General features: G+C 40.1%; 1 protein-coding gene across 1 annotated transcript in view; it reads left to right on the forward strand.

The window, feature by feature from the left end:
- The window catches only part of gnb1l (guanine nucleotide binding protein (G protein), beta polypeptide 1-like), a 31,698-nt gene extending 24,094 nt beyond the window's left edge, over positions 1-7,604 (forward strand). The window contains exon 7 of the mRNA XM_032578558.1: positions 5,910-7,604. Within this exon, the coding sequence (XP_032434449.1) occupies positions 5,910-6,188 (279 nt within the window). The 3' untranslated portion in view covers positions 6,189-7,604. The remainder of the gene's footprint in view (positions 1-5,909) is intronic.
- The last annotated feature ends 5,235 nt before the right edge of the window (positions 7,605-12,839 follow it).

The following is a 12,839-nucleotide window of genomic DNA, read 5'->3' on the forward strand; positions in this document are numbered from 1 at the left end:
AATGAACGCTCGAATTAGAAATATTTGCAGAGCTCCCATTTTCTCACCCCGAATATGTGTCTAGACAAACACGGCGCAGGATTTCAGTCGGTATACCATAAACAGGAGGCGAGCAGTTATTGGGGTTTATTTTGCTGGAGCAACAAAATATTGATTCAGCGTGTGATCCAGGATGAGGATGACAGTAGGAAAAAAGCACAAGGAAGAGGGAAAGGATTCAGTTGGGGCTCTTAAATTACTCCGAAGTGCAGCTCAGTGTGACGTCCAGACAGCTATCCTCGGCGCTTCCCACAGACGTATTTTCTGTGTGGCCGGGGTGGAGGTCCTGCCGGGTGGCAGGTCCGGGCCACGGCTTCTGACGGACGACCTGCGAGAGGTAATAAAAATATCAAAACCTTGGAGGCCCCTAAGCCAAACAAAAAACACATCTGCAGTAAGGGGAACAGTAGTTCACGGTGGGAGGCTGCAATAAAGACTGGGGAGACTGCAAGTGCCACAGCATCTCACTTCCCACAAATTACCCCGGCAATAAAGTCCAAAAAGAGTGCAGTGGATCTGGCTGGGCGAGGCAGATGGATGGTTTTAGTGAAATCCAGGAGGGAACTGAATTTGACACAAAACAGCACAGTTATGATTTAATGACACTGGAAGTCTATGAAGTGAGCTTATCTGGGCCAGATAAAGACAGATGGGCAGAGGAATGGAGGTTAATGTGTTGCACATGGCTCCCAGAGGCCTTTATCTGCCGTGTGACCCTGCTGGCCTCAGATTGTTTCGTAGTAACGAAGCATCGTCTTCAGCCCTGTTTCCCTTCTACTGGGCATTTTGGGATTGTGAGGCAGTGTGGGTGTTGGGGTTTACTAGCCGTTAAATTACGTAATATATATACATGGATTTAACTCCTTGCTAAATCCACAAAATGCATCATTTAAATATAATTTGAGTTCATTAATACCTCAGAAACAAATAAATGGCTACTTTATTTATTTATTGTTGTTTTGTTTTTTTTACAATATCACACATTCGCACCACCACTCGAGTACAATACAATAGTGTAGAATACAATAAATCAGCAGCATTTTGCACGGTCTGCAACTGGCCAAGAGTAGATTTGTTTAGATTTGTAAATGCATTCCAATAATTCAGATGAGATGAAACAAAAGCATAAATTAAGATTTCCATTCCAGGAACAGAGATGAAGCAGGATGGAACGGGGGATTTGACACAATTTTCAACCTTATCCCAAGGTTTTGAACAGTAGATCAACCTTAAACACCAAAAGGCCTAAGGATCTCCGTTATCTTTTAGTTATTATTTCTGGTGCAAAGATAATTATTTTTATTATTATTATTAAATGAAGAAAACCGTCTCACAGAGCAGCCCTCCAACTGCGTCTTCCCCATTCAGCTCCTGCAGACTAGCCAGCAGCAATTAGCAACCACCTGGTGGAACTGCACATCTGCTGAGCTCATAATGGGAGCTACTTGTCAGTTGCTAAAGGGTTAATAGAAGAGCCATGTTGTGATGAATTCCTAAATGTGTAGCTTCAGAAAGAGCAGGAGTTTCTTACAGAGACAGATGCCTTGTTCTATCTACTAATCTTAACAATAGATGGCAACAAATTGTCCCACTTCAATGCATGGACAAGTGCAATGATGAGTTTGTTCAGGAGAGAGAGAGAGAAATGCAGGCTGTGGCCTGTAAAAGGCAAAAGGAAGACTTCCAGAGTAAGTCGGTCATGTCTGACAGCTAAGCTCTAACTGATGACAGTTCTTGACAGGAAGTCCTGCTCCTCATCTTTTAATGGGACTGTAACAATATTCCCACCCAGTGGTCACCTGTATGGTTTCTCTGTCAAAATAGAATGGTTGTCCTGAGGTTCTCATCCTCACAGGGCCTATCCCACTTCTGCTAAAGCAGCTTTCATAAAAAAATAATAATAATAATTAAAAAAAAATTATTGTTTTCCCTCTCCCAATACTTCCTCTTCTCTCCTCCGGTCACCTGTTTCACAAATTCATATCACGTCAGCCAGAGCCAAGCTCCAACCGACAGGGCGACAAAAGGCTGTAATCTCCCCTCCGCCGAGTGTGATTCAGGGACAGGGCGTGTCGGGAATACCTGCGAAAAAGCTTCCCGGCCGCTGGGCGCGAGTGAGTGAGCGATGACGGGACGTTTCAGTGGATCCGCGTTAACAGCAAGACGTGTGCCAAGACGAGGAAGAGAAGTGGAGCAGAGCGGGATTGAAACCTGCCACCCTTTCTTCGGTGTGTGCCGAGACCGATGAAATGGGACAAAAGAGGATGGTGAAGTGTGAGTTCGTGTCAGGACACTTGGCGACCCACGGCGAGTGTTGAGGATCCAGCTGTTACGTTAAAGTGATATCTGGGAAAGTGGACAGTTAAACCTGCAACGTTCGTGTGTGTGTGTCTGCGTCCTGAAACACACGCAGTACAAAGTATGAAGTAAGATGTTCAATGTGTCCCTGTTACAGCCACTCGGCCCAACAGAGTGAGACCTGGTTGTTAGTCAACTCCACTTTTTCAATACTTCCCTATACTTCCCTAGATTTATTCCCTAAGGTAAAAAAAACAAGACAGTGAAATTAGCTCAGCAAAAAGAGATACGGAGCCTAGGTTCGTCTGTTAAAAATTCAACTTAAATAAGTAAGAAGATGGACATCCAAGGAGCTAATAGTAGGAATAAGATGATAAAAATAACAACAACAAAAAAAAGGTTGATAAACTAGATTTGGCTTTTCCTGCTCTTTGCTTTTATTTAGAAATCTTAAACATCCACTGAAAAGTTTTACAACTGTCTCAAAATAAGTTTCGACTTAGATGTAGCAGTCTTTGATGCAGTTATTTAAGCAACACTAAACTTGTGCAGCCTTCTTCGTCTCAGTTCCAGTTGTGTTAAACTTCCTAATTATTGTTCTTCTAGGCTTAAATAAGTTTCTATAATCCTTTTGCCAATTCATCTTCTAAATGAAATACAAAATGTAAAAAAAAAATGCTTTATTTATATATATTTTAAAGAAATTGCAAGGCTGAACAATAATAAAAATCACTGTGTCACCAGTGATTTTCTTCATCTTTTTTTTCCACTCACTGAAAAATTTTTTGAAATGAAAGTTTTCCTACATGTGTCAGATGTGGGACTATGCTACTGCAGTAGAACACATCTTTTCCATTGGTATCAATAAATGTGAAGGGCACTTATAATATTTTGAGCTTTATTCTAAGAGCATAATTATATTGACTGGTATGCAATGTGGAAAAAAATGTTTGATGTTGGATTGATGTTAGTTTTTCTAATGCATTTATACGGCAAGCATATAATAACCCACATTTTTCCTTTTCTGTTTTTTTTTTCTTTGTTTGTTTAACTAAGTTAATTTTGTAAATCATTTAATTTAATTTATTTATTAACTTAATCTTTTATTTGCTTGTTTTCCCCTCGTGTGTTTAGTCCAGGGACTGTTGCCACAAGAAATCCCCCAATAAACAGCGACACAGCAGCCGGGGGGGGGACTGTATTCGCCGCTGCACATGGGCATCTTTCATTTTAAATAATGACACAGGACGACCTTTCTCCCGTGTAGCAGTTTTCCTCTCCGCTCTCTCTCTCTCTCTCGCTCGGATAGAAAGTAAAAACAATTAACGAGGCGGCCTCGCTGACTGACCATTACTGCAATCATTAGCCATTTACCGCCTGCAGTTGACCCTTAAATGAAACAAATGCCTTTTCCTGACACAAACTATGGGAAGCAAAACAAACAAAAACAGACACTTAAACCCATCATTATCAGGCCTCTAATGCAGACCAGATGGGGAGAGGTAGGGGCATACCACATACCTGAGGTAATAACAAAGCTCAGAACAATCTCTAACTCCCCTGCTTTTCTCTGGATCTGTTTACCCGTCTTGTTCTGTCTGAATGGGCACACACTAGTTTTCATTACAAATGTGTGCAAAGCTTTGTTCATATTCCGCTTAGGACACAATTTCGCAATCGCAGTGTTTCCGTCGAATAAGAAACGCTATTAAATTTACACAATATGCTCGTTCATGCGATAAGTCGTTAAAAAACATGCTGCGCCAAACATACTCCTACCACTTCCTGTTGTCTTCTTCGTCTTCTCCGTCAGTAGTAACATCTGGTTGTTGATCACATGACTGTAACTCCCATACTTTCCTCAGGATCTGGTTTTCTGGCTTGTTCTGCCTGAATGGTCACACACTTGTTTTTTTTTTTTTTTTACAAACATGCGCAGAACTTTTTTGATATTCCACTAATGTAAAAAAAAACAACACAATTTTGCAGACTGCGGTGTCAACATCAATTAAGAGACAATTATAATAACAGCCAAATATGTTTGTTCACAGGGTAAGTCATTAAAAATCATTCCACGCCATCATCTTTCTACCACTTCCTGTCGCCTTCTTCATCTTTTCATCTGGTTGTGATGCAAAAAAAGTGTCTCCATTTCAGTTTTGCGAAACACACTAATTTTGATAAGGCCAAAAAAACCACTTCATGCTAGCACCAAAAGTTATCAAAAAACTTTGTTTTCTTTTAAATTGCCGTGTTTCCGTTAAAGATGTTTTTTTGTTTTTTTTTTGTAATTCCAATTTGAGCAATTTTACAGTCAATGGAAACACAGCTACTGTTTTACGCTACTGATACCAGCAGGGAAGGGTTCATTACCAAAAACAAAATAGGAAAAATGGCACCACTAACTGTTTTGAACTTCTTTCCTTTTTCTTTTTTTTTCTACTATGATCAATGACATTCCTCTCTCTGTTCTCTCTCTCTCTCTTTCTCTCTCGCATTCCTCTTGATTCACATCTTGTACCTGGCTTATATCTCCCACATGCAGCTTGCGGACGGGTTCCTGCCCAGAACGGGAGCGTGCATGCAGATACATTCTCCCAATATCTCCTCCCATCCAAGGCCCATTAGTCTCCCCAGACGCAACTTATGAAGTCAATTTTACGCTGTCCAGTTTGATTTCTGCTCCCACGTCCAGATGTTCGCGGCCCATGTAGCGATCCGGCAGATATCCCCCGCCGCAGAAAGAGCACGTTCTCTCTGCAGGAACGCCCCGCCGCAGCAGGCCCTCCAGATACCGATCTGAGCCATTCATTATAATATGTCAGAATGTTGCCCTTTTAGAGAGATTGATACAGTCCTCGGGACAGTAGATCACAGGGAGATGGCGGGGGAGACGAGGGGGGGCTGTGGCTAATCTTTAGCAGGCAGAAGCTACATCAGCGTATTCATCAGCAGTCTTCACCTGCTGACCAGAACGTAATTCATCAGAGACGCTTGAAGCAGCTGAGTTTCTGCAAACGTGTTTTTCAGCGAGAGGGCCTCTATATATTTTTTTTCTTTTCTTTTCGCAGTGACACAGGTAACTCGGTTTCCCCACCCCCAGTCCCCTCCTGCGCCCCAACCCAGCGGTGCTAACTCCAAAGCAAATAATGGGACTCTGAGAGATTTCCTCGGGGCTCTCGCGGCGTAATGTTTTATGGCCGATGATTGAGTCCTGGGAGTTTACGGCCAGGTTCAACAGACCTCCAGCCCTCGCGCCTGGACCTCCGTCATCGTATCAGCTGATAGCATCTTAGTGTGTGTGTTTTTGTTGGCCACGCTTTCCCTGGGGCGAAGTGACTTAGTGATTTATTGACCTAATTTTTATCTTACTAATGTGTGTTTTCTGTTTACTTTTGCTTTCCGTCCTCGAATTCTCGGTTTGTTTGGTTTTATTCTCATCAGACAGTCTCTGCAAAGAAACTACTTGTTAATGTACTCTTCAAACACACAGAAGTGCTTCAAATGCAAATATTTCTCATCCTATCCAAGCAAACTGTTTGCTGAAGGCCTTTGTCTCTGTGGTTTTGCAGCTCCAGGACTGCGTGACGCTGGTCAATCCCGGCGTTTCTCAGCTCTGCGTCAGAAGCGACGGGCGGCTGCTGGCATCTGCGGGCTGGGACCACCGAGTGCGAGTGTTCGGCTGGAAGAAGCTGCAGCCGCTGGCGGTCCTTCACTACCACACGGACATGGCGCTCAGCGTGGCCTTCTCTGATCACCAGGACCCCAGGCAAAGACTGCTGGCTGCTGGGTCAAAGGACCAGCGCATCAGCCTGTGGTCCATTTACAACCAGAATGCCGACACATGCTGATTCAATGAGCTCTCTGGGTTTCAGTCTGCAGAGTGAAATCAAAATATCATCTGCTCTGTTTTATAGTGACCCAGTTTGACTCTTGGCATGGGCCGGTATCAGATTCTCTCAGCTTGAGAACTCCGAGGAACAAATGGAAGTTTTACGAAAGAACAGCACGTAGTTTGCTTTTCTGTTTTAAAATGAGAAAAGCAACAAGTATTGCTTCTTCTGCTCAAATATATTGTTTAAAAAAGCTACAAAAAGACTTAGGTTAATTTTGATAGCCTTAACTGGATTTAGTTATTGATATTACTGGCTTAATTAGTAGGGCTATCTGCTGCTGTACCTAGTCTGCAGCCAACTGCCTGTAGCTTGCTAGCCGTAATTCTACATAATAATATTAAGGTGAATTCTTCACCTTAATAACAAGACATAAGTGGGATTCCTTTAATTTCCACATCATGACTGTCCTGTTTTTTTTAACCAGGATTGTGGAAAATGTTTTTACGCTTCTTTCAGCTTTAACATCGGAGACGAGGCGTTGGCGTCGCTCCCTCCCGTTTCCTGCTATCTCATTAAAAGGTTTTTAAATTACAGCTGCACCTATGAGTGGTCCATGAGATCGGAATTGTGTAATTCGGAAATTACTTGTTCAAATACTGTACATTTTTTGTGCATTTTTTTCTGTTGAGTAAATACATTAATAATATAAGCGACAATTATTGTTTTTGATCCATACATTCAATTGTGAGAAGAAAAATCATAATTTAATGCATGGATATCATAATCTCAAGTAATTGTTTTGTGTAAATTTCTTTATCAAAACACCTGCAAATTTTTTTAAAAATCATTTCTGCATTACAGGAAGCATTGAAATTGATAAAAATTCAAATAGACCAGTCAGATCCCTAAGAATACCAGAAACTGGTGTTGGTCTAGAAAAGACTAATTGTTGTATCCCATTAACTCTTAACTTCTTAAAACTTTTATACTTTGATACCGGTAACCGCAGTGATTATGTTGACTTTTCAGATGGAAGCTTTGCTCCAGTGGACATGAATTTGAGGTGTATAGCTCAAAGCGCACCTGAGCAGCTTTGTAATCCTGTGTTGTTATTCTTCCAGCTTTCAGCCTGACCTGAGCTGTATTAGTCAAACAAAGTTCACCAGAGGGAGGGCTGGCTACTTTTGTTGCAAGGCGTAGATAAAGGAAACTCTACTAAGTACAATGGATCTACCAGACTGAGGGTTTTTTATGAAAGTTGGCCAATTGTGGATGTCTTTTCTGGAGTAGATAAAGGTACAAGGACAATAAATTTCAAATTGTTTAAAAAAAAAAAAAACCCAGACCGTCTGTATTGGCAGGATTATTTTAGTTATTGTTCAGTGAGAGTATCAGTAAATACCAATAAACTTGAAAATATGTCTAAATCTAGTTGATGTGTTCAGTTTAGTGATTTTAATCAGTTCTATATGTGTTTCTAGTACAAATATCTTAGTAGACTTGAAGTACTACAAGCTAACTTACAAATAACTTTTTTGACTTTATATAGGAGTTTGTTTTAAGTCAGTAGTTCCTTAATATTGTTGAAAAAGTATGAGTTCCATTGGCAGATTATTTCACTAATACCAAGAAATTTTTCCCATGTTATCAGTGAAATAATCAGCTAGTGGAACTATTACTTTTTCAACAAAATTAAGGACTTGTTGACTAAAACAAGATCCTAAATCTACCTGAAAAGTTACTTGTAAGTTAGTTTTATCTTATGTCAAGGATATGTGCTCTATGAACTAGGCCAAAAATACTTGGTGAGATTCTGTGTTTTTGCTGCGCAGTGAGAAACCATCAGGAAAGAGAGGAAGGACAACATCATTTGGCAAACGAGATACTTTGTCGCAGAAAACACAACGCAGAATTAAGAATTTATTGGGGTTTTTTTCTTTTTTTTATAAAATTCTGCCCCTTGAGTATATTTTCAAAAACTTAGTGACTTGCTTCCAACGCTCAGTGAGGGAGTTCGTCTATACCTTTTGTCTCCGACCCCTTTGCTGACACCTTGCATTCATGTTAGCTTCCTAAATTCATGTTGGCTTTGAACAAACACTCGGGGTGGTGTGGCCCAGCTTCCGTCCGTTCTCTGATAAATCAAATGCTGCCTCCATTGGCGCAGATGTGCTCTGAATGGAGCAGTCAGAGAGCCGTCGGCCTCAGAAGCGCCTGCTGGGGTGCCGGCCGCAGATCTCGTAAATCACCTCCATAATGGATCTTTTAGGAAGTCAATAAATGGACAGGGGGACTTTGTGCACAATGGGGCTTGTGCTTCACTTATCACCTAACGTGTGTCTTCTCTGGCCTTTAAGGTCAGAGGTCAGTTTGGGTTGGGACATAATCTGGTGGGCTGCACGGCTCTGCACATGTAGATCTGATCACTCCCTACGTCACTACCAGTGGCTACCACTAGAGGCAGCGAGTTTGACTGAATCTGAATCAATGAAAATAATGACCCTGGAATTATTTTTAAATTAACCGTATGCAATGTTTCATTTAAAATGGTTGTAAGTCATTTCTAATTTACCTTAAGCAGAAACACTGTTTGCTTTTAAAAGACAGTTGAGGGTGTGTGCATAAATCTGTTGGCCCCTTTGGTAAAGAAGGACTTGGAATTTATTAAAACAAATTCATCTCTTTTTGAGCAGTATAACAAACCCCACACACACTCTGGAAAAAATCCAACTTTTAATATGAGTAGATTCACATAGTGAGTAGAAAAATTTAATTTTAAGATTTTTTGTTTTTCAAAATCCCAGGAGACCCAATTACTGGTACCAAAAACATTTTCTTTGAATTTTTCATTTTTAATTTTTTAGATTGATCATGGTTTTTAGGAACTTCTAATTGGTAATACAAGCATTTCTGTTTACTTAATGAATAAATATGACTTGACACACCGGCCTACTGGACCAGGACCCAAATAGGTTTGTCTTGCCACAATAGAGAGCGCAGGACTATAAAGAAGGTGAAAATAATCCAATGTTCACTGCAAAAAATACAGCAGACAATGGCATCTTGTGTTACCAAGTCTCTGTTACAACAAGTAGCCACTCTCTGTACATGCTAAGTGTTGTTGTTTAGAAGGCGTATTCAGAAAAAGCCTCTTCTGCACATGTAATGCCCTACCATTACAAAGGTAAACGTGAAATTTGATCGACTCAACAAGGATTTCGACTGGGACAAGGAACACTCCTGGTGGTTTTGATATGAAACAAAACGACACAAAGCTTGAAATGTTCTGTTATAAGTATAAAGGAGGATCTGTAATACTTTGTGTCAATATTACCTCCAAAAGATCCTGAGCATCTTGTAGGTATGTGGCAACATGGACTCCACCAGAAAACTGGGAGCTCCCTCTGCTCGATGATTTAAAACACATGGTCAAATCAACAATCCTTCCGGAGCCATCTCAGTCTTCAGATACAACTGCTTTGGAAACTTGATGACCTGGATAAATGAAAAGATCCAGTGCTCTGTACAATTTAAAGAAACTGTTTAAAAAGGAAACGTCAAAGATCCACGTCTCTGTATGCGCCATGGTGCAGGGTAAAACAAAAAAGGGATTCATTACTGGCAAGATGGTGCCATAAAAGTCTCCCCATCTGTAACAAACGTATCTTCGAGTACCAAGATGCTGGGCTTCGTTCCGTTCCACGTTTGGTGTCGAGTCAGTTTGGTTTACCCGGTTTGTTTTCAAGCCATCCGTGGTTTGTGGCAAAAGGCTCATCAGCAGAGATTTACGCTTTGCTGAAAGCGAGTACATCAAACCCTTGATAGGCCTGTCACAGCAGATGATTCAGAGGAGTGTCAAGTGATCTTTCAGGTCACATTATCATCTGTCCTTCCCTCCTTTGTACGTCAGTGGCAAATATTTGGGCCCTTTTTTATCTGCAGGATCAGGGAATTAGACACATAAGTTTTTAAGTAGCTTTTTCAACTTTTTCCTTTGGTGTGCATAGATATTTGTAAAAGCAATCTAATACTGTTGACGAAGTCTAAATATGTGCAGAGCTATACTATTTTATTGTGTATGCATGCTGAATATTCTCCAGAGTAGCTGTGCTGATTGCATTCAGCAGATGCAGATGTGCAGTTCATTTCATGTTCTCCAGCAGGCGCAATTTCCAAAGTTTTACAGCTGGAGCGCAGTGAATTGGAGCTGCTCTAATTTATACCAAATCACTGACAACTACTCAGAGTGTTTATCATGCGGATTGTGGCAAAGCCTGTTTTTTGGGTATATTACGGTACGCTTGCATTTGAATTCTTACGGTGTTTTACATTTATACATCACTATGCATGACTGAATATTTGGGTAATATGCACAAACACTTGTATCAACCATAAATAGAGGATGGTTGTACTATAAGTTTTTATATTAGATGATATAGCAATTCTGACACTAAGCTGTTAGGTAATTATGGTAATAATGGTAATAAAGATAATTACTTGTTTTGCTTACTTACTTATTTTTCCATGTTCATATTTTTGCCCTTTTTTGCAACACATCTTGCATTATTTATTAAATGGCTGTAATGTTTTTGGCCACATAAAACGGTTTAATGCTGCTATTTAAGGCAGTGGACTAAACTCACTGTTACTTTGGAAAACATGACAATTTGTTTGTAATCTTTGAATAGATTTCACAAAAGTTCTTTATAGCCTACTTTGAGGCGAGGGGGTATCTGTCTTTATTGTGATTTTCATGTCAGACTATTTTTTCATGCTCACACAAAATTATAAATGTAGAAATTAGACAGTCATTAAAATGCTAAAGCTAGTCACTAGCTACAGCTGGTGTTTTATTAGCAAGCCAAAGCTATAGTAGTAGCATGTAGCTAACCCAACTTAACCCCTGCAGATGCTAAATGAAGCAGAGATTGTTCATTTGAATGTAACACAACAGACCAGGATTAACTCGAGCTGCGGCAAAAATACTTCCAATATAAAACAGTGTGTGTGGGAAACATGTATCAGCAGATATTATAAGGACACAATTGCTGTAAACCCAAGACTAGTTTCAGCAATGTCAAAGCAACGGTCTACAAACTTTTCAAGAGCTCCTTTGGGGTTGGTTGACACATCCAGTGAATTTAAGATAAAGTCATGGAATATTATTCTCAGTTGTTTTTCCACTTTTAACAAATTTACAGAAAATGTTTTAATTTGACTTAGTTTTGACTTAATTATTCTATTCTGCATAGAATAATTTGCATTTACAAAACTCATGATTGTTTTGATGAAGTGCTTTTCATCTCTAAACTAATATATAAAAAAAACCAGATCAACTTTTTTATTTTTATATTTTTACTGAAGCTTCACTGAAAACTATGCAAACAAACTAACCTGCTGCTTGAGGCCTCCGTGCCAGCAGAGCCTCCTGCAGTGCTTGGCTTCTCACACAGAATACACACTTGCATTTTCCATTTTTGTAGATATGTTTCTGACAAATCAAACTACTTCTACATTGTAGAATCTCTTAAAAAATGCTAATATTTTAGGAATCTTAAGTGTTCAAGGGCATTAGCTGAAAGGGAAATGTAGTTCACATGTCAGAATTGAAAACTAACTCATCTTGCATTAATCATTCATGCTGCTTTTTCTCTGTGCTGTTGTCATATTCACACACACACACACACCCACACCCGCACACACACACACACACACCCCCACACACACACACCCACACACACACAAAACCAACCAGCCGAATAAATAACATGTTTCCATGTTTGCCTTTAAGCAATAACTATGAGTGATTTGCTTAGCTGGTTGGGCCCAAATCAAAATCTGTTGAGGTCCCCATATAATCTTGGGCCGGCTCTGCTGACAACTAACCCCATGTAAGCGTTGTCATAATTAATTAATTGTTATTTTTCACTTTCTTGCAAAAATGAGAAAGACAGCAATTGTGGGCCCGAATGTTGAGCTTCGATTAAATTAAGACATAGTTATTGAATTTTTAAACTACGAACACTTCATAGAAGAATAAACGACAACTCAAACGTGTTCAACTGAGATTAACTCACTTTGGTCTGTCTAATTTACAAAACTTGTTACTGGGAGCTTCTTCAAGGTCCTCGAGTTTTCACCAACATCCTTATCCTTATTTAGAACAGTTTCCTATAAAACAACGCGTATGGGTTCTATTGATGTAAAACCTGTAATTAGCCCGAACATTTATAGCCTTTTCACCCACTCGACTTTAGTCCTCACGCGACACCCAACAACAGCGCGAGCGGTGTCGCAACAAACTCTGTACCGTCACGTAGGATCTCGCGCCCATCAGTCAGGCTGATATGCAACACCTGCGGCCGGCTGTCTGTGCTTATCGCTCGGCTTGGCGTCTCCGGGGGCACCGCTGTACGACCAGAAGGTAAAAAAAAAAAACAAGAAAATAAATTAATACAATAGTTAAAACATACATGACTTTTTTTGTACGGGGAATAAGGTTTTCATGGCGGCCTTAATAACAAAAATGAACAATTTTGTATTTCACTAGCTTTAATAAAGTGCGTCATTGCCGTTTTTAAACTGTATTTCTCTTTGTAGCGAGCCGTCATTTTGGTGAAAACTTTGACGTTGAGTGTGCGGCACATTTTGTTAAAACAGTGACTA

The sequence above is a fragment of the Xiphophorus hellerii genome, chromosome 12 (genome assembly GCF_003331165.1).
Source record: "Xiphophorus hellerii strain 12219 chromosome 12, Xiphophorus_hellerii-4.1, whole genome shotgun sequence".
Classification (NCBI taxonomy): Eukaryota; Metazoa; Chordata; class Actinopteri; order Cyprinodontiformes; family Poeciliidae; genus Xiphophorus; species Xiphophorus hellerii.